A 27,119-nucleotide genomic window follows, 5' to 3' on the forward strand; every position below is an offset into this window, starting at 1 on the left:
GCTCTGTCTCAGAAATACTGTGCCCTAGGATGAATAGAAACAGGCACGTTTGGCTCAAGGGAGGCCTGGAGAGCAGTTGGAGGGATATTGCAAAAACTCAGATAGGCCTTAATGAGCATGGGTGTTGGCAGTGGAAACAGAAAAAAAAAAAAAAATTCTATCTGGTCTCCAGATCCATTGGGATTTGCTGAATGAAGTCTGGGTTCTCCCTATGTAGATAGCTCCTGCTTTTTATTGTAGGTTTCTCAAGAACTCGCTTCCATAAAAAGCCTGGATCAAGAGTAGAAAAAAATAGACAACTGCCTAAGTGAGAAATCTACAAAACTCCTCTGGTCCCCAAATCACCTCTTCGCCATCAGTTGTGGGGCTGACACCTTACCAGTGGGGCTCCATTCTTTCAAGAGTCTTTTATTAAAGTGTGACTATTTGGGGACAAGAGGGAGAAGGGATTCCGGGAAATTTCCTCCTTAGCATCGTCCAGGCAAGTAACATAAATACAGGGGGGCAATCTGGGTGCCCCATGAAGAATACGGCATACGTGCTCCACCTAAAGGAGGCTTCTCAGCTCTGGCTGAGGGGCCCAAATCTGCTGGATCTGTTATTTCAACAGAAACCTCATCTCCAGATTTTTTTTTTTTTTTTTTTTTTTTGCTGGAAAGCCCTTAATATTTAAGTACTGCAACTAGCTGAAATTTCTTCATATCACTGTGCCGGCCTCATTCAGCTTTACTGGTCACCAGTTTGCCACCTCTGGGTTAAATTTTAACACAGTTTTATCAAAACCTTGCCAAATGTGAAAAAGCACATCTTAATAAAACTAGATACAAAGAAGGTTTATTTGGATTGCTGAGAGGGTAGATGGAAAAGTTTGGGCACTTGGACTACAGGGTGGCCCTGGGCCACATGTTGAGTAGCCTGGTACCTGGGCCTGCAAAGGGCGATGGGACACGGCAGCGGCAATATTTGCTGCCACTGGGGCCTCCTGGCTGACCACCCAGAGCTGGGCTTGGAGTGGGAAGAGAGATGGGCCAAGCTCGCGGTTTCTCCCAGCTCTAGCTGGCCCCTTCCCATGAACATTACAGTAATGGAGTCGTGTGGTGTTTGAAAAAAGCATCTCTAGTTACACGGAATGATGTACAGGACACCGGACTCTGCATTTCGGAGGTCTCCAGTGTACCGTAAAAAATATATTATAAAGGAATAATCTTTATCTGAACTAAAGCTGCAGTGAAGGAAACTCGTGTCCAGCTGAGAGCAGCAGTGAGCTTTGGTTCACTCAGGGAAAAGTCCGTGTTCTTCATCTTATTTGATTAACATTTGCTTCCCCTCTTTGGCACTAGGTATCTAGTTAATATTTAGACATTATATACTTTTTCTTTCAGCTGTTGTTCCCATTATATGATCAAACAAAACCGGAGATGCCAAACACATCTGTGAAAACAGACAGACCCGCCAGGCACCCAGCTGTGGCTGGCAGGGTAAATGGGACTCAGCGAGCCAGCCCCTGGGAGATACTGGCCCTGGGTGGGTGCAGGGGCAGCCCCTGTCCCCAGCAAGCAGAGTTGATTTCTCTGCCTCTCCCTCCCGTTGCAGACTCCCAATTCCTCCACTTCCAAGAAGCAAGGCTCTAGTTTCGAATCTCCCCAATCCTTCTGATGTTTACCATTACCTCCCCAGGAGAGGGAGGTGAGGGATGGAAATCTCGCTGAAAAGAATGCACTTAAAAAAAAAAAAAATCAATGAAGCGATGCACAGACACCCTGCAACGCAACTTGTCTCTGCTTCTTAGATGTTTAGAGCGATGACGGTCTCAGCCGGTTTCAGTCCAGGGAAATCTAACTCCTTTCGCGGCAACGCCCCCAAGGGCCGCAGGTGTACCTCTGGTTAAGGGTGTAGAGAAAGGGACAGCCTCATTTTTCGGAGCAGAAAGCGCAGTCCCCCTGTGGCGGGACAGAGGCAAAAACTCTGTGGGTAGGGAAACCTGGGGGTTTGTGTCCAAGCTCAACCCGTCAGGAGCTTCAAGATAAGATGGGGAGGCTGGAAAGACGGAAGTTGGAATGAGAGAGCTGTTATGGAGCAGAAACCACTCCTGGACCAAAGGCAGGAGGATATCCAGGGTTAGAGAAGGGCGCGTCAGGGATGGGCCGAGTTTGCCTGGAGTCCCAGGGGGAAAAGGGACAGCGAGAGCTCGGTGAACGGCACCGGCGGCGGGCGTCTGGCTCTGTGTCCCTAAAAGTACTGGGAGAGGGATGCAGAACCCAGCGTCCCATGCTCCCAGGGGAAGGGAAGCACGCGGGGTGCGGCGGGGAACACCTCCAGCGACTGCTTGCCGAGCGGGGGGGCGGGGAGTACGAGCTCCGCTTCCCCAGGTGCCCCAGCCCTAGCGCACGCCTCCGCTCCCGCGGCCCCCGCCCCGCCCCCCCCCCCCCCCCCGCAGGCGCGTGCGAGGCGCACTCCCCGTTCCCTCGGCGGCGCAGGGCGCGCGCCCGGCCCCCTCCGCCTCCCTCCCGGGCCTCTCCTCTCTCCCGGCAGAAAGTTAGCAGCGGGGACGGAACTCTGGGCTGCACCAGCGCGCGGCGGCGGCGGCAGAAGCTGAAGCGGGAGCCGCGGCGGAGCCGGGGAAGCTGGGGCGCTGCAGACGGAGAAGGTGTAGCCGGCGGGTCCGCGCGCCCCCCTCGGGCCCCTTGCCAGAGGCTGAGGGGGGTGGTGGGGGGCCCCCCGGACGCCGCGAGGAGAGCGGGGAGGGGGGCCATGCGGCCGGGTTCCCCCCCGGCGCAGCGGGACAGCGGCCAGGGCCGGGGGCGCAGCGGCGTCGCTTCATGCAGCCGGGGCGGCTGGGCAGCGGCGGCGGCGGCGGCGGCGGCGGCGGCGGGGGCGGCGGCTGAAACCATGTCCGGGCAGCGCCGGGGGCCGCCGCCGCCGCCGCGAGCCGGGAGCCGCGATGGCCCAGTGGTCCGCACCTCCTCCGCCTCCGCCTCCACCTCTCGCCGCGCCGCCGCCGCCCGGCGCCTCGGTTAAGGGCCCGCCGGCGCGCAAGCTGCTTTTCATGTGCACCTTGTCCCTGTCCGTCACCTACCTGTGCTACAGCCTCCTGGGCGGCTCGGGCTCCCTGCAATTCCCCCTGGCGCTGCAGGAGCCGCCGGCCGCCGCCGCCGAGCCCCCGCCAAGCCCGCCGCCACCCTCGCTGCCGCCTCCCCCCGTGCGCCTCGGCGCCCCCTCGCAGCCGCCCGCGCCGCCGCCGCCGGACAGCGCGAGCCGCGGGGAGCCGCCCGAGCCCCCGGAGCAGCCTTCCGCCCCCGGGGCCGACGGCTGGGGTCTGGCGAGCGGCGGCGGGGGCGCCCGGGACGCCTGGCTCCGGACCCCGCTGGCCTCTGGCGAGATGGTCACGGCGCAGAGCGCGCTGCTGGAGAGGGAAGCGCAGGAGTCCAGTACCACAGACGAGGAGCTCGCAGGCCGGAGGGCGGCCAACGGGAGCAGCGTGAGGGGCGGCGCCGTCAGCACCCCCGACTACGGGGAGAAGAAGCTGCCACAGGCCCTTATCATCGGGGTCAAGAAAGGAGGGACCCGCGCGCTGCTGGAGGCGATCCGAGTGCACCCGGACGTGCGGGCGGTGGGCGTAGAGCCGCACTTCTTCGACAGGAACTATGAAAAGGGATTGGAATGGTACAGGTAGGACCCCGAGCTCGGCGGATGGGATAGGCGCGTAGGGGAGACCAGCACGGGAAGCTGCCGCTCCCCTGGCCCTTGGGGATCCGGGCAGCGTCCCGAGAGGTCTTAACCCCGCGCGGGCTCTGCGCACCCTGGCGGAGCTGCTCTGGGGGAGCGGCGGAGAGGGCTGGAGGCTAGCCAGGGATCACTTAATTCCAGGGCGAGGAGAGAGGGGTCCCCCTGACCCGCCTGCCTTAGGCTCCTCGTCCAGGGAGCTGCTTTCCGAATCTGCCTAGTTCCAAGCCTGGGAATCCCCAGCCCTCGTGCCCCCGGGGTGTTTCCTAACCCAGGCTCTTGCGGGGCGGAGCGCTTCTGTGCCGGGGACGCTGAGGAATGGACAGGACAGCTAGATTGACCAGAGGGCTTTGGGATCCCCTGGAATCTCTCAAAATCGCCCTCAGACGCATTTGCGTGGCTGGAATCCAGTGTTTTCAGTTCAGAGCAAAATGAACAGGGAACAGTTAAAAGGATGATGCTGGCGAGTTCGGGCTTTCTAGTAAAAACTCAGGATGTCCCCCGTCTCCAGAACTTTCTATCCCTCTTGGGCTGCATGAACACTGGGTTGATTTTGCATCAGGAGTATCCGTGCCTACATGACAGTTGGTGCCCTAAGAGTTTTCATGCCCTGCACCTGTGCCCTTTCTAACCTGTGCCTCCTTTGCAACATATTGGAGCTTGTATCTAGTGAGTTGTTTGTTCATCTCCCTCCTTTTCCACCGTCTGCCAGCGTTGAGGGGAAGGGAGAAGAGAGGAGTAGTAAGTTAAGTATGGGTAAAATAAATTAATAATCCAGCGTCGTACCCCCGCCCCCTCCTTTCCTCTTGTTTTTTAATTTCTCTGGAAAACAGATCTGGATGGCTGGCCCCATCTCGGTTGTATCTCAGTAATTAATTGCAATTGTCAACCAGAAACACAGGCTTTGTCAGTTAAAGTGATGTTATCATCTTAACAGAGCCAATAGGTAAAATAAGGATTGTTTCCTGACAAGTCGCCTTCTTGTTGAAGAGATGTGCTTTCTAAGTTTAAATTACAGCCTAGGAAAGCTTTAGAAATAACTTAGCTTTGGAAATATATGATAAATGTGTGTATTGTGATTGATTTCTTTCCATTTTAAAAATATGCCTTATGCTTTCAAAGCTTGAGAGAAGTACACTTAGGGATGAACATTCCAGCACGTTAAACGGAAACAGCAAATGCGACTGTTCATGTCTTGTCTGTTTCAACAGAGAGAACTAATTGCCATATTTTAGGAGGCTTCAAACAGCCCCTTCCTATCAAAATAAAAAACAGCAAATGCCTAATTTAACTGGAAAATCTGTATTTATAACATCACAAGCCATGGCTTCCAGTTTGCAATTATAATTAAAAAGGTGTTAGTGCAACAACAGCAAAAAAAAAAAAAAAAGGTATGATGTCTGGGAAGGTTTCAGTTGTTTAACTGTTGATTGTAAGAATGTTCTGGTTTCTGCTGTGAGGCAGCCATGGCCCTAAGAGGGTAACTATGGCTTTTTCCATTTCTAATTTTAAAGCCCTGTATCTTGTGAGAAGATGCCCTTTGTGGGAGAGGGAGGCATAAAGATCAAATCTCTCTAACACGTGTTTGGGTTGCTTTACCGCAGTTGGAAATGGAGAAGGGGGTGTTTTATTTGGATGAGTTAAAATAAAGTTGAAGAACGGTGTGTGGCGGACTGCATGTCAGGAAGTCCCATCGTAGGGTCTGGAGCATTTTCTGAATGAAAAGATAAAAGATGCCGGGTCTTCTTACGTTCTTTTATGCTGCGGCTGGGAAAAGGAGGTATGTAAACTGCCTCGCTGTCAGGACATGGCTGTTGAAGATCTGTGGTACCCTCAGCCATCACTTGTGGTATTTGGGGCTCAGTGCCCCATAGGAGTAAGAGATGTAGATGGAACTGGGTTCCCTTGATCCTCACTTAAGAGGATGACTCCCAGAAACGCTTTGGATCCTAGGATAGCTCTCTAGCCTTAACAGGGGCAGCAGTCTTTGGAGGGCATTTTGGGGATTTCCGTTGGCCGCATCCCTTCAGGCTCTTCTCTCCCTCTCCCTTACTCCTGGTTCCCTGGTCCCAGTCTTTTAAATGGTGGCATCTGTACTTAAGTGGTTACATTTCCTCCCCGTGTGCCTTGTACCTTATCTGGAATCTTGCTCTACTATTTGCCTGATAGAGATTCACAGGTTAATTAAAGGTTTTGATCCCCTCTTCCCATTATTTGTTTTGTTTTTCTTTTTCGTTTCAGCGCGCTTCCCAGTAGCCTACTGATTCTGTGGGTGATCATGGTTGTTGTGATTTCCATGAGAAGGGAGAGAAGGAAGAAATTGGGGCTGCTCTCGGCAGAGCTGGCAAGGGTTTCCTCATACTCAACTAAGCAGCCCCAGTTTTATTTCCTTGGTGTCACTCTGGTCATGTCTAAATCCGGGTTTTGCTTTCGCCTATGCTGTTGATCTAATGTGATTTAAAAACACATTTGCGATTAGAACATACGCATCAGATTTGCAGGACAAGATAGACTGATGGATTAGGGTGCGTTAAAGCTGTGGAACAGCAAGCCTCACTTGGTGGGTTGACACAGGCCAGTGATTAATAAGTGGGGGTAGATTAAACTCTCCATCCCTCACCCCCTCAAAAAATTAAAAGGGCAAAGCCACAATACGCCTTTCAATATGCGCTAATGCACACTGGGCAGAGACCTTAAACTCCTCTAAGGGGTGGGACCTTGTGGCAGGCCAAGTGGCTGCCACGGCAGAACTCATTAAAGTGACGGAAATGACTTGGGCTGTGGTCTCCCTCGTGGATTACAGACCGTACAGTGACTGCGACCGCTTTGCTTTGGAAACCACTCAGCGGTGGGGTGACGCGAAGTGACCCTCCATGGTTTCAAGTTGTCTTCACTGCCAGCAGTTACTACACACATCCTGTCGGCTGCAGGGGGATAGCTGGCGCTCGGTAGGCATGCTTATGCTACACAGAGGGGAGTGGTCCACAGCATCATTCGGACGTGGTGTCCAGAGAGAGAAAGAAGGAGGGCAGCATAAGGCACTGGCGTGTACTGAACGCCTGTTATCGTGGTGGTTTGCGTTTTGTAGACGTATTATCACATCTGGGTGGTGTGATGAGGCTGTGAGCAAAAGAAGAGCATTTCTGCTTTACAGTTGGCTCCCAGAGGGTAAAACAACTTGCTCGAGGTCGCTCAGCTGGCCAGTGGTTGAGCTGACATTTGAAGCCATGTCTGTCCAAAGAGCTGGTATATAGAGTGCTAGCAAGGTCTTTTCCTTCCTTCTTTCGTTCAGCAAACATTTAATGATACTTAATATATGCGCAGTGTACTGTTTTAGGTGCTGGGGGTGAAGGGGTGAACAAGACAGGTGAAGCACCTGTTCTCTTGGAACTGACGTATTAGTGGGGGTGGGAGTGGGAGAAGGGGAGACAGCAAACAAACAAGTCTTTCTGCTTACTCTAGTAATGTGGCTACTAGAAAATTAAAATGTACACTTGTGACTCCTGTTATATTTATTTCCAACGGGCAGCACTCCTGTAGAGCAGTGCTTTTTAAACTTTAAATGCACACAGAACATGGGGGGCGGGGGTGCAGAGTGGTGGTGTTAACGTGCAGGCTCTGAGTCTGTAGGTCGGGGAAGGGGCCTGAGATTCTGCATTTCTGATTTCCAAGGTGATGCCGATGCTGCTGATTCCTGGACCTCCCTTTGAGTACCAGCGGCCTAGAAAGTAATTGGTGTGTGTGTGTGTGTAAATGTGTGTGCTATCTTACATCAAATGATGAGGGAAAACCTCTCTGTGGAGGTGATATAAGTGTCATGAAAGAGTAAGATCCTCCCATGTGAAGACCTGGGTGGAGAGGTTTCTAAGCAGAGGGAACAGCAAGTGCAAAGGCTCTGAGGTAGAAACAAGCCTCATGGCTTTTCAAAGTGTCCTTTCATTATTCCAAAAGCACAGTGTTTGTAGCTGCGGGAAACTGGGTTCAAAACCTGGCTTTGCAACTTACTTGTGGGATGATCTGGCTTGGATAACTGATATAACATCACTTGCCTTCCGTTTATCTGAGAGTAATTCCTTCCTGGCAAGGTTGTTAGGAAGAATAAATGAAATACTAAAAGTGAATATATTTTCGAAACAAAAAGTGAGTATCCTAGAGCAGAAATGCAAATGAACCCAACTACTGAGTTTTGGTCTCACTGCTTTACCTTCTGTCACAGCCGTCCTAATACTGACTGGAGGCTGTCATTGGGGATGTTTTTGGGAAAAGCCTAATAATGATTGGCTTTGAAATCTACATCTGCTTAACCTTTTCAACCAAGGGTCACCAACTCAGATGCCTTCAGGGCTCATGTGGATAATGTACATGAGCGAAATAGACTAGGTAGGGAGAAACTGGGGCACAGATGTTCTTTCCAAAGGAGCAGCTACTGCTATATTCCAGCTACCCTTTTCCATGTGCAAATGTGGCATCAGGGGAGCCAGGTCTTCCACTTGGTAAAAGAAACTGGAAATCCAGGTTTTGGTGTGAAGTGGCCTGGTTTTTAATGTTGGCAACAGATTGAGATTTCTTAAAAGCGTGGTGTGGGCCAGCACTGCAGGACAAGCAAAACACATCTGTGGGCTGGATACAGCCAGCTGGCTACTGGTTAGCAACCTATGGTTTAAACTGATTTCAGAAAGTACCTGGCATACCCACACCCTCTGCAGTTGCCAGAATTGTGGCTTACTTGTGCTATTTTAGTTTAGATATTTTCCCCCTTAACTGATTTTGCAACAGCATGGGGGAACTACCTCTGAGATATGTTGCAACAGCAACAAAGGAAACTGGATATAAACAGGAACGGTTTATAAAGTGGATATAAGCAGAAAAAGACAATTCACAAATTTCCCTTTTGTTCCCAGTGAACATTTTCTTGAAGGAGGGGAAATTCTCAGTTGTTCACTCCTTAATCAGGAGTATCTGTATTTGATCCCTGTAGGTCAGTTGCACTTATAAAATAGATTCTGGTCACATGGATGGAGTAAGACCTGAGAGTTTTCTAGGATTCTAGGTTTTCTTTGCCACATACTAGTTCCACTGGATGTGAGGTTCCTTAATATCTTTCTCCCTCTCCCTCCCTCCTTCCCTCCCTTCCTTCCTTCCTTCTCTATTACTTAGATGATGAGGCTATGTTATCTTCATAGGGTCCACTCAACCACTGAAATATTTTGGTTCTAGAACAAACACTTGTATTAGACTCTTCAGAAGGAGGAAGCTAGTCAAGTAGTAGCAACATACTTTGGAACATGTATTTGTATCTCTGAGCCTGAATCCATTGCATCCTCATTGTGTGACCTTGGGCAAATTACTCGATATCACCAAGCCTCAATTTCTTTATCTGCAGAATGGGCTCAGTAGTATTTACTTTGAAGGGATGATGTGAGGATGAAATGAAATGACATTCAAAGTGCCCTACACAGTTTGTGACATAATACATTTTTCTCTGCCCTTCTTTCGTCTCTCTTTTACTCCCATTTTTTCCTTTTCCCCCTTGGTTTTCTTCTTCATTTTCCTTCCATTCTTTCCTTTTATCCTGCCTGTCAGTACAGAAGGCCCTAAAGAGAATGCGGTAATGCATTTTTCATTTGAATACAGTCTTTTATTTCAAGATTATGCCTGAATGAGGGATTTCCAACCCTGAAGCAGCTCTTAAAGTAGCTCTCCAGAGAATAATCAAAACCAGATTCCAGAATTTGGTCTATTGTAACTTGAGCTGAAGAAGAGTCTGATTGCAGGAGGTAAGTGCAACCAGAATTCTCCATAAAGGGATGGGGTAGGGAAGTGGCTAGGCTCTCTGGGCTGGCCCACTGACATGTTCTTGAGCCTGTGGTAGGAACTGATGCTGATTGCTCCGATAGGTACAGGGATATTTGGGATGCCAAGGGCATGCTTGCCTTCAGTTTTCCTGCAGATCTGAAAGCTTTTGAGAATGCAGGATGGTTCAGGAAGACCCCACAAAACTCCCTGTCTTGAGATTTGAGATTTGGCGGCTTTTTCTGGGGAGTTCTCTAGCCATCATGACATGATTTATTTATTTTTATTTTTATTCTTGTAAATCATACCAAGCATTTTTACTTTTAAATTGCGTCAGGAGAGAGGCCTCCAGACTTCAGGTGAATGAGGGTTTGCTAGGGTTGCACGGTAGAAAGTTTTAAAGGTTTTGGTTTTGCATAATGGATGATATCTCTGAAACTGGTTGAACCACTGCCCTGTTAAAGTAATCCCTCGATTCCATTGGTTTCTGCGGTTTAGCAGGCTCCTCTATAACTGTCTTGGGAATTTCAATCTGAAATTATAATTCACTAAGGAAGCCTTTCAGCATATCTTACCATTAATTAAAAGCAGGTGGTTGATTTTTTTTTTTAACACTCACTAGTTAGGATTGCCTTTCTTTAAAAAACTTTTTTCTAACCTTTATTTAAGAATGTATAAAGCATATATGGAGGAAAACAAAGCAGCACATGAATTAGGCCATATTTTTTGGTTGTAAGTGATACAAATGGAGCTGAACCAAGAAAGATAATTATTGGCTTATTACTTAGGAGGTCTAAGGGGTAATGGCTTCAAGAAAAGCTGAATCCAGGGGCCCAAATAATGGCACTAGGTCTCTGTCTCTTTCCATTCTTTGCCATGTTTGTCTACACCTTGCTTCATTCTCAGATAGGTTGTCTCACTACATTTTAGGCAAGATGGTAAGCAGCAACCCTAGACACGTGTTTTTTTTTGTTTATCAATTCTTTTGGAAAAAATTTTTCTTAAGGGCTTCTGTGAGAAATTCCTGGAGATGCTGTTGACCCAGGTTGGATCAGGTGTCCATCCTCAAGCAATCATTGTGTAGTTACTCTAATCAGGCCTGGGGGATGTAGCCACCCCTTTGGCTTGGGGCGATGGTGGGAGTAGGGAAGCAGGGTTATTCCCAGTACAGCCATAGGGAGTAGTTTCCCCATAAAGAATGAGGTGTTCAGGGGTTCTATTGATATAAGAAGTAGGGACCAGTTAAAACCACATATTCATTAAACATATGAAGATCCACTCTGGGGAAGGCATATGATCTCTTTGACTATTTTAAGCTGGGAAGAGGTACAAGTGGTTAGTTTGGGGAGGTTAAATGTACTTGTTATTTCAGTTATTCATTAAACCCGTATTTAATGTCAATCATGTGTCAAACATGAATCAGTCATGCCCTGTGATCTGAAAGAACAGCGGGGAAATGAACATGTAAGTGATTACATTACAAGGTAATTAAAGTCTTGACGAAGTGTGATTTATTCTAGGAATGGAAGGATGGTTTGATCTTGGGAAATCTAATAAATACTGTGATTTACTTGTAACACTTCTCATTTAGAGAAAAATCTTAGGATTATTTTATGGATGCTAAAAAGTCTGATAAAACTAAATATTTAGTTTTGATTTTTAGAACGTCTGCTAATAAAATCAGATCATACCCAAAGCAAGCATCGTATTTAATGGTGTAACACTAGAAACGCTCCCGTTACATCCAGAACAAGACCAGAATGCCCACTGTCATCACTATGATTTACCACTGCTCAGGAATGAATAGATAATGCAGTTAGATGCAAAAAAGAATAAGAACGGGGAAGTTAGAATTATCACCATTTGCCAGTAATTTCATCTTTTTTTGGAAAACCTAAGATAAGCAATCCCCCCAACCCATGAATCTATTAGAAATAATAATAGGATTTATTAATGTGAGGAAATTACTATGCAAAATCTATAGTTTTCTTATCTGCCTATGCCAAGCATTTTGAAAATATAATGAGAGAAAATATCCTATTTACGGAACCAACCAAAGAGACAAAATAACTAGGAATAAATTTAGCAAGAATTGCAAGGGACTTACAAGAACAAAATTTTAAACTTTCCTCAGGGGTGTCAGAGAAGAAAACAGTAAATGGAAAGAGAGCTCTTTCTCTAGGATAGCACTTCTTTTTTGTCCTTCCCCGCCCACTTCCTGCTTTCCCTCCCCCTCTCCTCCCCCCCCCCCTTTTTAACTGGCTATCTTTGCTACTACATTGAGGTCAGGTGTGTTTGAGAGTGGTCTGAAGATATCATCTCTAGGAACATGGCCAAAATGTTGTACTTCAAATGTATGTGTCCCTTACTTTCTACATTTTATTTGACTGAGGAGAGGATGGTAAGATGACCACTCCTGTTCAGATTCATAAACAGTGTTAGAATTCCTCGTGCAGGGTGGGTGCTGGCTGCTTTACATCCCTAATTCAGGGCTGGTAGGATCGTGCCAAGGGGAGGATTAACAGTTGAATTGGTGTAAATTAGTAAATTTAGGTGCACTCCTATTGCTACAAAGCAAAAAACAAATCACAGACACATGATGGTTATTTAATGGAACAGGGAGATGAAGATTTAAGATTTGGACCTGAAAGAGTCACAGTAGCAGGGTGGTAGGAATCGCGGTGGTGGACACGTACTGTATATGCCAGCTTCTGCCCCGAGCAGTGGGTTCATTCAGTCTTCCCAAGAGCCTGGTGAGACAGGTACTGTGATTGCCCACGGTGTACAGGTCAGGGAACTGAGGCACAGAGAGGTCAAGGAACTTGCTCAAGATGAGTTGGGATTCAAACCCAGGCGTTTGGCTCCAAACATACAGCAGTTCCTTTTCTTTTTCTTGAAGATATTTTTTTGGATGTGGACCATTTTTTTAAAAGTCTTTATTGAATTTGAAACAGTATTGCTTCTGCTTTATGTTTTTGGTTTTTTGGCCACGAGGCATGTGGGATCTTAGCTCCCTGACCAGGGATCGAACCTGCACCTCCTGCATTGGAAGGCGAAGGCTTAACCACTGGACTGCCAGGGAGGTCCCCAGCATTTCCTTTCATTTGTCCCCAAGCTCTTTTCCACTGGAAGGGTTGTCGTCCAGCATCCTGGGGGTGAATAAGAAATGCCAGCATTTCTGTGCTAGAAGGTTTTGGTTTCCTGTGTGTGCATGGCCTACCTACAGGACAGGCTAATTGTGGGGTTTTGCCCCCAAAACAGACCATGGAAGTGTCTCCCTTTCTGTGCTGGGACCAAGCTCATTCCCACTTCAGGGCATTTAAATCTCTGTTTCCTCTTCCGGGAATTCTCTGTCCCCAGATACCTGGACTGCAGGTATTTCGTTACCTGTCCTTCAGATCTTGGCCTATATTTCAGCTCCCCCCCCGCAAGATCTTTACTAACTACCTAATTTAAAGACCCTTTTCCACTTCTGAGCTTGTTACACTGTTTTATTTTCTTCAGAGCATGTATTGCTCTCCCAAATCATCCTAATGACTTACCTCTCCCTCCCCAGAAGATCAAGTACAGGGGAGCAGGGCCTTGTCCCACATGATCTAGCCCGTGCCCTGAACCAGAAGCAGTACTTGGCACATGTGAGGCGATCCATGATGGTGGCTTATTCATCACTAATTCTGAATCAATGACTTATTGAATGAAAGGGGTACCTTCTTTGTACTGTTTTCTTTCAAAACCCCAGGCTTCTGCAAAGAAATCACACACTCACATTCCTTGGGAACTCTGGCTAAGGATTGTTCTCACTCTTTCACGTACTATTTTTGCAAGACTATTTTGGGTACAAGAAAGAGAAACCCACTCAAACAAGCTGTGTGGGCTAGACAGTCTCCCCAAAAGGTCCCAGCGGCATACCACGTTATCCCATTTATTCTTCTCGGCAGCCTCGTGAAGTAGATACTGTCTTATCCCAGTGTTACAAATAAAGAGAATGAGACTTCAGAAGGGCAGGTGACGTTCCCGGGGTCACACAGCAGGTGTCTTTACATTGTAACAGGGGGCTTTTGGTTCCTAGCCTTTGTTGCTGTAGTTGCCAAAGTTTTAGAAGAGCCTGGATTATTCCTGACAGACTGTTATGCTCCAAGAGTAGTTTAGATGGTGTTTCTCTAAATGCATTATCAAAATGACATCATTGCCATTTAACAATCAAACAATTACATCGAGGCTGTGTTCGATTTGTTGCTCACTATAGGTGCAGATACACCTTTCTGCCTCCAGGTTAAAGCCTCTACAGGGGGTTGGAGGTTTGGGTGTCCCTGGAGCTGAGGAAATTTGAGTCAAACTGCTTGAGTGCCTTTATCATAGGGCAGTTTGCCTGCTTGGAGCTCTGTGATGTTTAGAAAAGAAAGCTGAACCTAAAATCAGAAATTAAAGATTTGGAGTCTGAGCTCTGTGTCTACCTTGTGTTGTGTGCATAGAGAGTATTTAGCCTTTGAGCCTTTGTTTTCTCATCTCTAAAATGGGAACAACAGTTTCTAATAACCCCGCAGTGATTTTGCAAGGGCAGAATAACGGTGATATGCTCGCATCTGCTTTGTGTGCGTTCTGTAGTTGTTGTTAATCCACGCGCGTTTTCATGAACTCCCCCAGGTAATTGGTTTTCTGGAATGTTGCACTCCAGGGAGTATCTGAAATACAGGACGAGCACTCTTATCATAAAGTTAGATTAAGAAGTTTAATTTACAGAAACTATTATATACCATGGATATCACACCTTGGGAGGGCAGATTGCATAAAGATCCTGAGAATTCCTGGAGAACCTCTGTCTGCATAATTCTTTTATCTGATTCATGACCACCGATGCATCATTCTTTCATACTGAAAAAACATAAAAAGCTATAGGGCACATTTGCTTTTTAGGATTGCCCTGCAGTTGACGAGCTTTGGGAGTGACCAGAAGATTCTCTCATTTTGCTCTCACATGACCTGTCATCTCTTTATCCTGTGCACTCTCTCTGCATTTTTCAGATGGGCATATTAAATTCCCACCTTCTGGCTGCCTTACTAGCCTACTTTCTAAGCTGTGGAAGGCAGAATAACGCACCCTCCCAATAACCACATCCTAATCTCCAAAACCTGTGAGTATGCTACATTAAATGGCAAAGAAGAATTAAGGTTGCAGATGGAATTACGATTGCTAAACAGCTAACCTTGAGATGGGAGATTATCCTGGATTATCTGGATGAGCCCCATGTAATCACAAGAGTCCTTTTAAATGGAAAAGGGGGCAGAAGAGAGAGAATGAGAGGGATGGCAGCACGGGAGGGACTCAACCTGCTGTTGCTGGCTTTGAAGATAGAAGAAGCGGCCACAAGCTAAGGAATTCAGGCAGCTTCCAGAAGCTACAGAAAAGGAAATGGATTCTTCCTTGGAACTTCTAGAAGGAATGCAACCTTCTTGACACTTTGATTGTAGCCCATGGAGACCCATTTCAGGCTTCTGACTTCTAGCACGTTAAGCCAGTTAGTTCGTGGCCGTTTGTTACAGCAGCAAACCACTCTTCCCACGTATCTTTAGAAGTCACCGTCTTGTTTCTTTTCTTCCCTTTGCTTTTTCTCTTTTTTTTCTGGAGAGGTATAATCCCCGGGGCTCTTTGGTCTCTCGCCAAACAGCAACATAGATGTCACTGTCCACTCTTTGCAGATGGTCACTGTATTAGGGAAAATACTGAACTGTTGCAACAAAGAGACCCCAACCTACAGTGGATTGAATAAGATAGATGATGTTTTTCTCCCTCATAATGAAAGTCGATATTCAAAGTTTGTAGCGATTGTTGCTGCCTGGAGACCAACCACTCAGAAGGGACACGAGCTGCAAGCAGTGAGTTCAGGTGTGCAGGTGTATATGTTTGAGTAGCAGCCCTGCATGGGCACTCCAGCCAGACTGGACTGCTGGAGCAGTTGTGCTCAGGGAGACCATTCAGAGACCCAAGTTCCATTCTTTCCATCTTGTTGCTCCACCATCCCCCTGGGAGCACGTTAGAAAGGCAGAATCTCAGATCCCATCACCAACTTTCGGAGGCAGAATTTTAAGAAGATACTTGGGGAATAATTTTGGGCAAAGTTTGAGAAGGTGGCCTTACAGTGAAGCTCTTCAACTTCAGCATAGTGGACATTTGGGGTCAGGAAAGTCTTCGTGGTGGGGGGCTCTTCTGTGCCTTGTAGGATGTTCAGCAACCTCTCTGGCTTCTGCCTTCCCCAGATGCCAGTAGCTGACTCCTCACCCCTGATTTGAATAGCCAAAAACGCCTCCAAACATTGCCAGATGTCCCTGGGAAGCAAAATTGCCTGTGGTTGAGTGAGAACCCCTGCCTTAGAGGATTTTTCTCCTGCGTGATCAGAGCTGAGGCTCCACCCCGTTTACCTTCCAGCCAACAGTCAGGCAAAGAGGGCAAAGTCTAGGAAGCAGTTTTCTCTTCAGCAAGTAGCAGAAATGACCCTCATGACTTCCAGTCTCCTTCTGTTGGTGAGAATTCCAGGGCATGGCCAGATCCAACCGCAGAGGATTCTGGGGGCCGTATGGATGTCTCTCTCTGTGCCCAGGAAGGAGGGGAGAATGAGTCTGGGGTCAGCTATCTGCCAAAGTAACTAACACAAGGATATGGTCGTACTAGACCTCTTTTTATTCTCTTCCATCAAGAAGGGAATCCAGTTGGAAGGATGAAATCAATTGAGTAGGCGTAATGTTTTTCGCAGTTGGAACACAGAACTATTTTAGGAGGTCACAGGAAATTTTAGAGGAACACATAAAATTTACCTGATTCTCTAATAGTGTATTTTGGTATTGAGAGTTTGGTATCTTCTAGACGTCAGTCATATGTATTACTCTTGCAGTCTATTTTTTTTTTTTTTTGCCATATAGATATACTCGCCTATATTGATTTTTTTTACATGAAAAATAATTTTCTTCAATATTTGTAAAGACCGTATCATTACTGTAAGTGTGTTTGATGAGGTGGAGACATACATACATACACACATTTACGTTTGTATACATAGATAACTGTCTACCTATCTATCTAGGTGTCTATCAATCTGCCTTGGTACCACACGCATCTCTTGCCCAGACTGTTGCAGTAGACTTCTACTCTTATTTCTGCTAACACTCTTGACCTCTGTAGTCTGCTCTTCACAGTGATTAGAGTAAGTGATCCTTCTAGAACATAAAGCAGACCACATCACTCTCCTACTTCACATTTTCCAGTGGCTTTTTGTCAACGTAGAAAAAAAATTTTAAGTCCCAGTCATGATCTACAAAACCCTAAAGAATCTGACCCCTGCCCACCTCTTCAACCACATTCATTTGCCTTCTTGTCTTTGCTTCTCTGGCTGAACCACACTAACCTCCTTGTTGTACCCTGAGAAGCCAAACATGGCCCTGCCTCAGGGCCTTTGCACTTGTTGCTTCCTCCACTTCCTATAGTGCTGTTTTCTTAGAAAATTGCATGGTTTGCTCTTCCATTCATTTGAGCCTCTGCTCAACTGTCCCTCCTCAATATGACCTTTTCTTGTACTACCTGGACTCACTTTGTGTATTCCTAGTGGTTGGAGGTCCAGTCATTGGAAAACGCTGGTAAAAACAATGTTACCACCAGCAGTTGCTTAATTCCACAGTTATTCTGCTCTTACCCAGATTTCTGGTTTCTTAGTTTCCTGGTTCTTGATTCCACCATCCTGGAGGGAAAATCTAGTTCTGATCAAAATGACCATGACAGTGCTGGGGTCCATTTAAAAGATGTTTATTGTAACTCTCAGCTGTTCCTGCTATTTAAGTACACTGCCACTAGGTGGTGGTCATGTGACATAGGCTCGTTTCAAAGTACAGTGAGGCTTTTCTTGAGATAAAAGATATGAATGGTTTCAGGCTCCTTCCAGCTTGGGTTAATCCTGCATATTTTGCCCCTGAAAAATTAGAGACTTTATAAAAGGTTCACTTTCAGTAAACAATAAACAGACATCAAAACAGATATTTAGAGCCTGTTTAAAACAAACAAACTCAAATACATTTGGCTATCTTTTGTCTCTACCCACTTCTTAGCCAATTTTTAAAATTTGTGTTCAGATACAGAGAGTATATTGCCAGGTGGCATTTTTCTTTCCTTCTTAGCTATGAATGTCTGAATGTGGACAAACAAAGTGAACATACCATGTTTCCAAAAATATATATTAAGACATTTAATATTAGAAATTATTACTATAACATATATACCAGATATTAAATAGGTGTACTGCCTATTTAGACTCTGAAAATTGCATGGTGATTTCAGCCAACAAAAACCCCATGACCTTACCCAGAACCCCCGATTTTCTTACTTAGAATAAAATATGAGTTTGTTCTATACTCACTGGTTCTCATTCATGTATGAATTGCTGTGTCGAGAGTCCCTTCTTTTAGTTTACTTTCAGCTGTTGACCTTGGTGCTCCTAGATTTCTTGGGATTATGTCTCTTTCCCTCTCCTCCACCAGGAGGAAGAAATTGTCCCCAATCATAATATGTGAGAGGACATTAAAAGGAAATCTTTCCCAGTGGTTTGAAGTGTAGCTGTGGAACTCTGTTGTCTAGGATTCTTCTGGTTATAACACACAGAAATTCCTGGTAAAATCGGAACCAAGCATGAACCAAAAAGGAGTTGAATGGCTTATATATTTAAGAAGTCGGGGGTGGGAATGGCTTAATTAGGGCTTAAACAGTGTCAGCAGATCTCTCATTTTTGGATTTTACTGCCTCTGAGGTGGTCGGCTGCTTTCTGAAAACCTGCCCCCTTGTGGATGGGAGTGGGCGCCAGCGCAGCCTTCTCACCCCAAATGCAGTAGGAAAAATGTGCCATCTTTGCCCCAGAAGTGTCTGCTGAAGTCTCATTGCCTCTTACGGGGTCACACACACATCCTGCAACCAGCTGTTGTTGCCAGAGAGGTACTCGTCCCTCTGGAGCAGAGGCAGAGTGCTTCTCCTGGGGGCACGGAGGATGAGATGCGGGCATTTTCCCAAAACAGAACCAGGATACGGTTATCAAAGAAGGGAAATGGATGCTGGTGCCAAAACCACAGATATCTATTTTAAGACTCTTCTCTTCAGACATAATCTTTTGCTAAAGCACAACAGACTAAAACAGATACGCCGAGAGTTCCGCTGATTTGTGTGGGGATGGAGGGCCTGGGTCCTCCTCTGTGTCTCTCCAGCAAGTTGGGCACACCGTGGCTCAAAATCTCCCTCTCCAGCTCACTGCTTGAAGATTCTTTTTTTTTTTTTAATAATTTTTATTGGAGTATAGTTGATTTACAATGTTGTGTTAGTTTCAGGTGTACAGCAAAGTGAATCAGTTATACATATACATATATCCACTCTTTTTAAAATTCTTTTCCCATATAGGCCATTACAGAGTACTGAGTAGAGTTCCCTGTGTTATACAGTTAAGTCCTTATTAGTTAACTATTTTATCTTCCTTAACACAGAAAGAAAGGAAGGAAGGGAAGAAGAGAGAGGGGGAGGGAAGACAAGACAGGCCACTTGTCCAGTCTTAGTACCTAAGATGCGTGACATCCTGCAAAAAATATCTAAAGTACCTGCCCCTCAGAAATCACTAATTATTTATTTAGAATATTTTCTATTTCCATCACTTCCTTAGCAACCCTTAGCAGCTGCCTGGGAAAATTTAAAGAGATTGTATATCTTACAAGAAAATTCTTCAAATAGCAAGGGAAATCGTTTCATCCCATGAAGCGTTCCTGCCCAGATTCACTTCAAGTCAAGAGGGAGAAATGATTTGGCATTTCATCAGCCTTAATGGGACAACTAGATAGCCCAGAATTTCTAGAACAACCCTGATTCTCTGTCATTTTCCTCTTTGCAGTTAAGGTAAGGCTGATGATAGAATATTAAGTGTGATTTAATTTTTTATGCTTTTGTAAGACTTTTTATAAAAATAAATCTACATTTTGGGGAGTTTTTTGGGGTCAAGTCTAGTGTCTTGGTGTTTTGTTTAAAAATAGGTACCTTGTGGGCTTCCCTGGTGGCGCAGTGGTTGAGAGTCCACCTGCCGATGTAGGGGACACGGGTTCGTGCCCCGGTCCGGGAAGATCCCACATGCCGCGGAGTGGCTGGGCCTGTGAGCCATGGCCGCTGAGCCTGCGCGTCCGGAGCCTGTGCTCCGCAACGGGAGAGGCCGCAACAGTGAGAGGCCCGCGTACCGCGAAAAAAAAAGAAAAATAAGTACCTTGTGTTGTCTGGGAGATTCTCATTAGCACGCAGTGATGTTTCCCCCTTAGCCGAGGGTCCCTCCCCATCATTTCCCCCCAGAAGAAAGCCACAGGACTCTTCTCTTGAAGGGTTTACCTGCTGGAGGTAAAAGAGATGGAGGAACTAGGAACGGCCCTCCAGCCTCTGGCGGCTCATATATTTGAACCCTTGTTTTCTGAAAGTGCTTTTCCAGCTTTCTTGTGATTTATTTTAAGAGTCTGAAGACCTCTTTCAAATTCTCTCTTGGTTCAGAAAAAGGCAAAATTTCAAAACGAACAGGTTAGGTGGGAAGTGAACTTGTGTGATTTCTCCTTTCTAGCAGTTGTGCTTTTGCATATCATGCCTTCTGAATAACAACTGCTAACTTCCTTGATGCGCTTATAGGATTAAAAGAAAACCCCAGTGCGTACATGTCCCTCCTTTATCTTATTTAATCCTCCCAGCAGTCCCTGCTGAGCTAGGGTACCTGGTTTTAAGGTGAACACTAAGGCACAGAGAGGTGAAGAGTGATTCCCAGAGATACACAGGTCCATAGGGATGCGACCTGGATTCCAGCATAGGCATTTAGGGCGTGTTCTTTTAGCCACACAGCTGTAATGCTGAGGGAGTGTTCCATCCACAGTCCAGCTGTCTCTTGTTCCTGTCGGCAGACAGAAACCACTTCTGCAGCCAAATTCCACATGTCCACATCTTAGAGAACAGCTCCCGTTGTCGCATTTCAAGGCTGCTTGGGAAATAAACCCACATCTCCTAATGGCTGTGAAAGACTGTTGATAGTGTTTATCTACTGGAGTTTGGTTTAAAGGTCTCAGTACTTTGGATAACTTCAGAGAGAGGTATTGATTTTCCAAGCCCTGCTGTGAGCTGGCAGCTTCAGAGACCCAGTGACTCAGCTACCTCTTCTAGGGACAGCAGAGGTATGAGATTTGCCCTGGGCTGTATATTTTTTAAAAAGAAAGGGAAGGAAAAAAAAATCCTTCAGGCTTGGCTATTTCAAAGCCGTGTGAGGGAGGGAAAGCATCTCTTCACTGGCATCTTATTTAGGAATGCTTTCTACCTGCTGCCTTGGTTGTGGGATGTCTGCAGGGAGGGGCTGGTCGCAGGGGCTGTTTTGCTCAAGGAAATCGTGGTCGCATTCTTGTTCCTGATGAAGAACGTTTAACCCCCCTCAGGCTGACAGCTGGCTTTGGGAAAGTGTTTCCATGAACAGTACTTTGGCTGAAATTTTAGCAATCACATCACCCCTTGTTACAAAGCTCTGTGACATGCATACCACCGGCCTTTATAAAGTGCAGGGTGGCTGGTGTGCAGTAGAAGAGCTTCTGAATCCTGGCTCCTCCTTAAGCCCAGCTTTATTTCTTGTCCCCCTGACTACACGTTATGAACCATACCTATGGAATTTCCCTGTCCTGATGATGGACACCTGCTGTTCCTGGAGCTTTGCCCTTCTTCGAAGTTGGAAGGTACATTACAATGCCGCTGATTGAATGTTATTATTGATAACGTTACTGAATGTTATTCCCACCAAGAGCTTTTATATGCACTCTCTCCCAAACAACAGACCTCCTGATTACCCCAGGACCACCTGTTCTTATACCCATTTTACACGTGAGAAAACTAACGTAGGGAAAGTTAAATAACTTGCCAAAGGTCACCCTGATCCTAACATGAGTTGGTCTGAATCCCAGAGTTTCACTATCAAATTTTGTATTCTTGTCATTGTTGCACACCCCCGCCAAATTCATGTGTTGAAATCCTAACCCCTAAGACCTCAGAATATGACCGTATTTGGAGATGGGGTCTTTCAAGAGGTAATTAAAGCAAAATGGGGTCGTTAGGGTGAGCCCTAATCCAATAGGACTAGTGTCCTTTTAAGAAAAGGAGATCTGAGATACAGTAGGATTTCACTTAGATTATTATTTCAGTAAAGTCAATTAGTAAATACTGAAAGCATAAAAAATCCTAATCACCCAGAGATAACTATTACTAATAATTTAGTGTATGTTCTTTCATACAGTTTTCAATACTTATGAAGTATATATAAATCATTTTATTTCAGAAATGTGTATTTTTAAATGTAATTCCCTCTTTTCACCTAAATGTAATTCCCTCTTTTCACCTAAATGTATATCATGAATGTTTTCCTGTGTCTAAAATCTATTTCTGTAATATAATTTGAACATTTTTATGAGTATAAAAGTAACATAGACAGTGGGTCACCCCAGAGTTAGGGCCTGACCACACCCATGTTACAGAAATATATTTCAGATAAGGAACGAAACAAAAGAGGTGACACAGTCCACATAGCAGTAGTAACAGCAACAAAGATGATAAGAAGGCAGGATGGATATATCTTAATAAAGTTGGGATGGCAGAGTCCTTTTAAATCAAGATTTAAAAAAAATGACAACCCAGAATCCATAAAGGGAAAGATTGATGGATTTGCACATAGAAAATGTAAAATTCATGTATGGAAAAAGAATCACGAACAGAGTGTATTAGTTTGCCAGGGCTGCCACAGCAAAATATGACACACTGGGGGGCTTAAACAGTAGCAGTGTATTTTCTCACAGCCCTGGAGCCTAGAAATCCAAGATCAAGGTGTTGGCAGTGTTGGTTTCTTCTCCGGCCTCTCTCTGACTTGCAGATGGCTGTCTTTTCTCCCTGTGTCTTCACGTGATCTTCCCGCTGTGTGTTGTGCCCAGATCTCCTTTCTTACAGGGACACTAGTCCTATTGGATTGGGGCCCACCCTAATGACCCCATTTTGCCTTAATTACCTCGTGAAAGACCCTATCTCCAAATATGGTCATATTCTGAGGTCCTAGGGGTTAGGATTTCAACACACGAATTTGGGGAGGGGGACATAATTCGGTCCTTAACACAGAGCAGAAGCCAAGTGAAGAGCCTAGAGGACGCACTTGGAAATATGAGTCTCGGGACCAAAATCCCCTCTCCCCTGTGAACTGCTTGCGTGCCCTGCCACCTCTGCTGTGCCTGTTCTTCCTGAGCTACTAGGACTCGGTGCCATCCCCACTCTCAGCCCACAGGTAGTCATATCCTTGCTTTAGATATGTTACTATTTTCAGTTGAGTTACACCAGGTCCTGAGGCTCAGAATCTCCTTCCTGGGAACTTTGCATGTCTCTGCTCTCATCCATTAAGAGATACAATTAAAGTTTAATTCTTAGAGGCCAATCTTGAAAAAAAAAACACTTTATGATAAAAGTAACATGAGCTGGCTTTAGAAGAAAAAAAACACTAACATATAAATGAAAATACAGCCAAAGACTTTTCCTCTTTCCTTTTTTTCCATCCTGCTTCTTGCACTGCCATCCTCATTCCCAGAAAGGAGCCACTGCTTATAGTCGGCCTGTGTTTCCCTTTGAGTGATGTATATACAGTGGAGGAAGAAGTGTTCACTGATATAGTCTGGTGACACTGATGAGGTGTCATTGATATTACTAAGACTGCCACAGAACTGTAGTGAGTTGACAGTTACCCCATGCCAACTCACCATCTACTAGGCTAAGTGCTTATAGCACCCTATGAGGTAGTGCTGTTATTACCCCATTTTTCAGATAAGTGACCTCCGGCTTAGAGATGTTGAGTAACGTACTCATAGTCTCAGAGCTGGGAAACAATTAAGTGAGACCTTTTGGCTTCAGAGCCTGCATTTGCTATGGCTACTTACCATGAGAGCGTGGACACTTTTTTCATGACACTGTGTAGAGGCTGAGTTCACTGTTTCGTAATCTTGACATTGTGTTTCCCTGTAAGGCGGTATCATGATATACTTAATCTCTCTACTCTTTGTGAACATCTCTGTCATTTCCATCCTTTGCTTTTACAGACAAGGCTACAGAGGATACCCTTGTGCTCTTGAATGCATGTCTCCAGAGAAAATGGAAGCGGTATGCACTGTTAAAATTTTGATACACTGTGATATATTTTGATAAGCTGTCAGATGGTAATCTTATTTCTTAAGTTCTTGGGAGAGACCTCCATGTCATCCCCAAGTAATGTTACAGATTTAGTACAACTCAGCCTGTTTTGTGCCCCAGGCACCTTGATAAAAGCTTTTAATAATACGGATGGTGATTCCATGTACCATTTCCATGAGGTGAAAGAAAATAGGCAGTTTGAATATGGTTATCCTTCTCGGATGATCTAATTTAGAGTTTAGTTTCTAGTATCAAAATAACAATGCCCCTTTCCCTTCTGCATGAAGGGGGACAGAGTAAATACTTCCTTTCTCTCTTTGAACTGCTGCAGAATCATTCTTTCTCTATCAGACTTGAGAATTCACAGTGAGGCCAGAGATTCCTTTTTTAACTTTTCCCAAGCGAATTTAATTGGAGTGACAGGATTGATTTAGCTGTAAAGCAAGATTGGATTTCTGAGGTGGTGGTTAGCGACAGGTTGGGAAGGCCCTCAATGCGTCAGGTAGGCAAAGCCACAGTCCTCCTGTAGGTCGTCACCTGCCCTGGAGGGATTCTGCAGGCAAAGGACTGCCCCAGGGCACCCTGAGAAGTCCTGCCTGGCACCTGTAAGCATTTTGCATCATTCAGAGAGAAAAGATCAAGGCAGGCCTAAGTGAATGACAATGGGACGAACCTCTAAAGGCTTCTCTCTGGGCAAGCACACTTGCCCTGGAGCCCAGGACCCAGGGGTTTAGGAAGTTCACCTATGGGATGATGGTGGTGGTTTTCTTTAAAATCCACCAAATGCGTTTATGTGCCTGTTACTGTGACGGATGTGTTTCTGGGGAGGGTGCTTCTACAATCTCATTTGCCCATATCATCTTTTATGGAGGCACTCCCTGACATAAAACGTCCAATTTCCGTGTAAGAATTTTCCTTTCACTGTCTTGCTGTAAAAGAGGCTACTGTTCGTCTCTCAATTTTCGTTGGGCGTGTGACAATCTGAAATAAAGACTATGGTTCCCGACCTTCCTCCTACTTGATGTGGCTTGACGAGGTTAAGTTCGGGCCAGTGGGATTTGAGAGCAGATGCTGGGTACGACTTCTGAGAAAGGTCCTTACAAGGATGCTCTTTGCTGTTGATGAGAATGTGAGTATGAGAATGGAAGTTCAACAGTAATTTGGTGCTCTGTGGAGAGAGCGTCGTCTCGAGAATGAAGAAGCAGCAGGACAGAAGGAGCCCGATGGAAACCTCTGGGTAAGAGAGGGATACCTTTCTGTGTTGCTTCCGCCATACTATTTTGGGCTTTAGTTCTCGGATAAACTTAATTGTAATGGATACATCTGCTTTCTGTGTTCTGGACATTGTTTTAAGTGTAAAAAACCTACCTAAAAGGTAGGTCATCTTATGAATCCTTATTATTGTCCATATTTTACAGATGAGGAAATTGAAACGTAAAGAAGGGAAATTCTAAGTGATGTGTCCAAGGTGACACACCTTGTATTTCTATGGGCCCAAGACTTTATTTATTTGTTTTTATTTTATTTTAAAAAAAGTATTTATTTATTTATTTGGCTGTGCCCGTCTTAGTTGCGGCATGCAGGATCTTTAGTTGCAGCATGCGAACCCGTAGTTGCGACATGCGAGATTTAGTTCCCTGACCAGGGACCGAACCCGGGCCCCCTGCATTGGGAGTGTGGAGTCTTAGCCACTGGACCAGCAGGGAAGTCCCTATGGGCCCAAGATTTTAACCTGCTTGACTCCACAACTTGTACTTTTAATCTCTGTCCTTTCCAGAAATGATTCAGACGTTTATTTCTCATTCCATATTGATTGCCTCCAAATGTGCCAGGCACTGTGCTTGGGGCTGGGGACAGAAAGGTAAGTAAAAGCAGTTGATTCCTGGCCTTGTGGCACTTGTCTTTCAGTGGAGAAGAGCGATGTAATCAGTCAATGTAAATAAAGTTAAAATGGTGAGCGGAGTGAATACTGTGAAGGAACAGTAGTATCCGGTGCTGTAAGAGACTAGAATGAAGGGGGTGCAGTTTGAACATCTAGCAAGAGTTGTAACCTATTAGAGGTTTGGAGAGTTGAGGAAACTCTCCTAAATAAGTGGCATTTGAGAAGAGATCTGAAGGTTGAGTAGGAGGTGAAAGTGTGTGTGTGTGAGAGAGAGAGAGAGAGAATGTGTGTGTGTGTTGGGGAGGGTAGCAATCCAAGAAGAGGGAACAGGACATGTAAAGACCTCATGTCAGGAAGACGGCTGGCATGTTGGAAGAACTAAAGACCCACGGTGCTGGAACTCAGTAAGAGGGAGAGGCGTGGCTTAGAATGGAACTGGAGAGGAGATAGCTATGGGGAATTGCAGGACATGTTAAAGATGTGGGGTTTTATCCTCAGGGAGATGGAGGGCTGTCTAGTGGTTTCAACAGACAGGGGACAGGGTCAGGTTCACACTTTGAAATGGTCAGCCTGGTTGCTACGTAGGAAAGGACTGGGGAGATGAGAGTAAGTACCTGTAGGAGGTTCTTAAAATAGTCTAGGAGAGGTTTCTGGTGGCTTAGACTAGGGAGATGGCAGTGAGGATGGAAAGAAGTGGATGATGTTGTGTTCTGGGCATTGTTTTAAGTGTAAAACACTTGGGAGGCAAAATTGAAAGGATTTGGTGCTGGCTTGCCTTCGGGGGATGAGAGCGAGGGAAGTCTTCAGGAACTCCTGGGTTTCTGGCTTGTGTAAGTGGATGGGAGAAGGATGGCTTTACTTACCAAGACAGAGACCACAAGAAGAAGAGCTGGCTTGGGGTAGCTGCAGGACATCTGCGCAGTTAACTTGTCCAGAAAACCCTGTGCTCTCTTTTGTTGAAGAACTGTTAATCCAGTCATCTGATTTTGGGTTAGATTTCCCTTCAGGAAAACCCACCTCCCCTGGCTGTAACAGGCATTGGCTTAGTGACCAAGGTTTGCACAGTGAGATTCATTTTTGTGGGATGTTGGAGGTGAAGACAAAGGGGGCTTGCCTTTGGGGTCTTGGAGCAGGAAGGATGGAGTCCTACAGATGCTTCTACCTATGGAGATGTTTCCTCCCTATGGAGAAAGCTGGTGTGCAGTGAGAGAGAAAGGAGTTAGATGGAGATTAGTAGAGATGAGAGATGGCAAGAGAGACCTTATTTTGTTGTTTAAATTCCGGAATTCATGCATGCCTGAGACCAGCTCTGTCTAAGAGCTTTCTGGTTCCTTGAGCCAATACATTTCCTTTAGTGCCCTAAGTCAGCTTGAGGTAGGTTTCTGATACCTTCATCAAGATGCCGATGAGTCAGGGAGGATAATAAGTTCAGTTTCAAAAATGTTGAATTTCAGATGGTTTTGAGACATATATATTATTTATATATAT

The 27,119-nt window shown here is 45.7% G+C and overlaps 1 protein-coding gene across 1 annotated transcript in view; it reads left to right on the forward strand.

The window, feature by feature from the left end:
* Nucleotides 1–2,941: 2,941 nt before the first annotated feature.
* Nucleotides 2,942–27,119, forward strand: part of HS3ST4 (heparan sulfate-glucosamine 3-sulfotransferase 4) — a 401,252-nt gene continuing 377,074 nt past the window's right edge. Inside the window, exon 1 of the mRNA XM_032606368.1 lies at nt 2,942–3,669. Within this exon, the coding sequence (XP_032462259.1) occupies nt 2,942–3,669 (728 nt within the window). The remainder of the gene's footprint in view (nt 3,670–27,119) is intronic.

Source organism: Phocoena sinus, chromosome 15 (genome assembly GCF_008692025.1).
Source record: "Phocoena sinus isolate mPhoSin1 chromosome 15, mPhoSin1.pri, whole genome shotgun sequence".
In the NCBI taxonomy this organism is placed as follows: Eukaryota; Metazoa; Chordata; class Mammalia; order Artiodactyla; family Phocoenidae; genus Phocoena; species Phocoena sinus.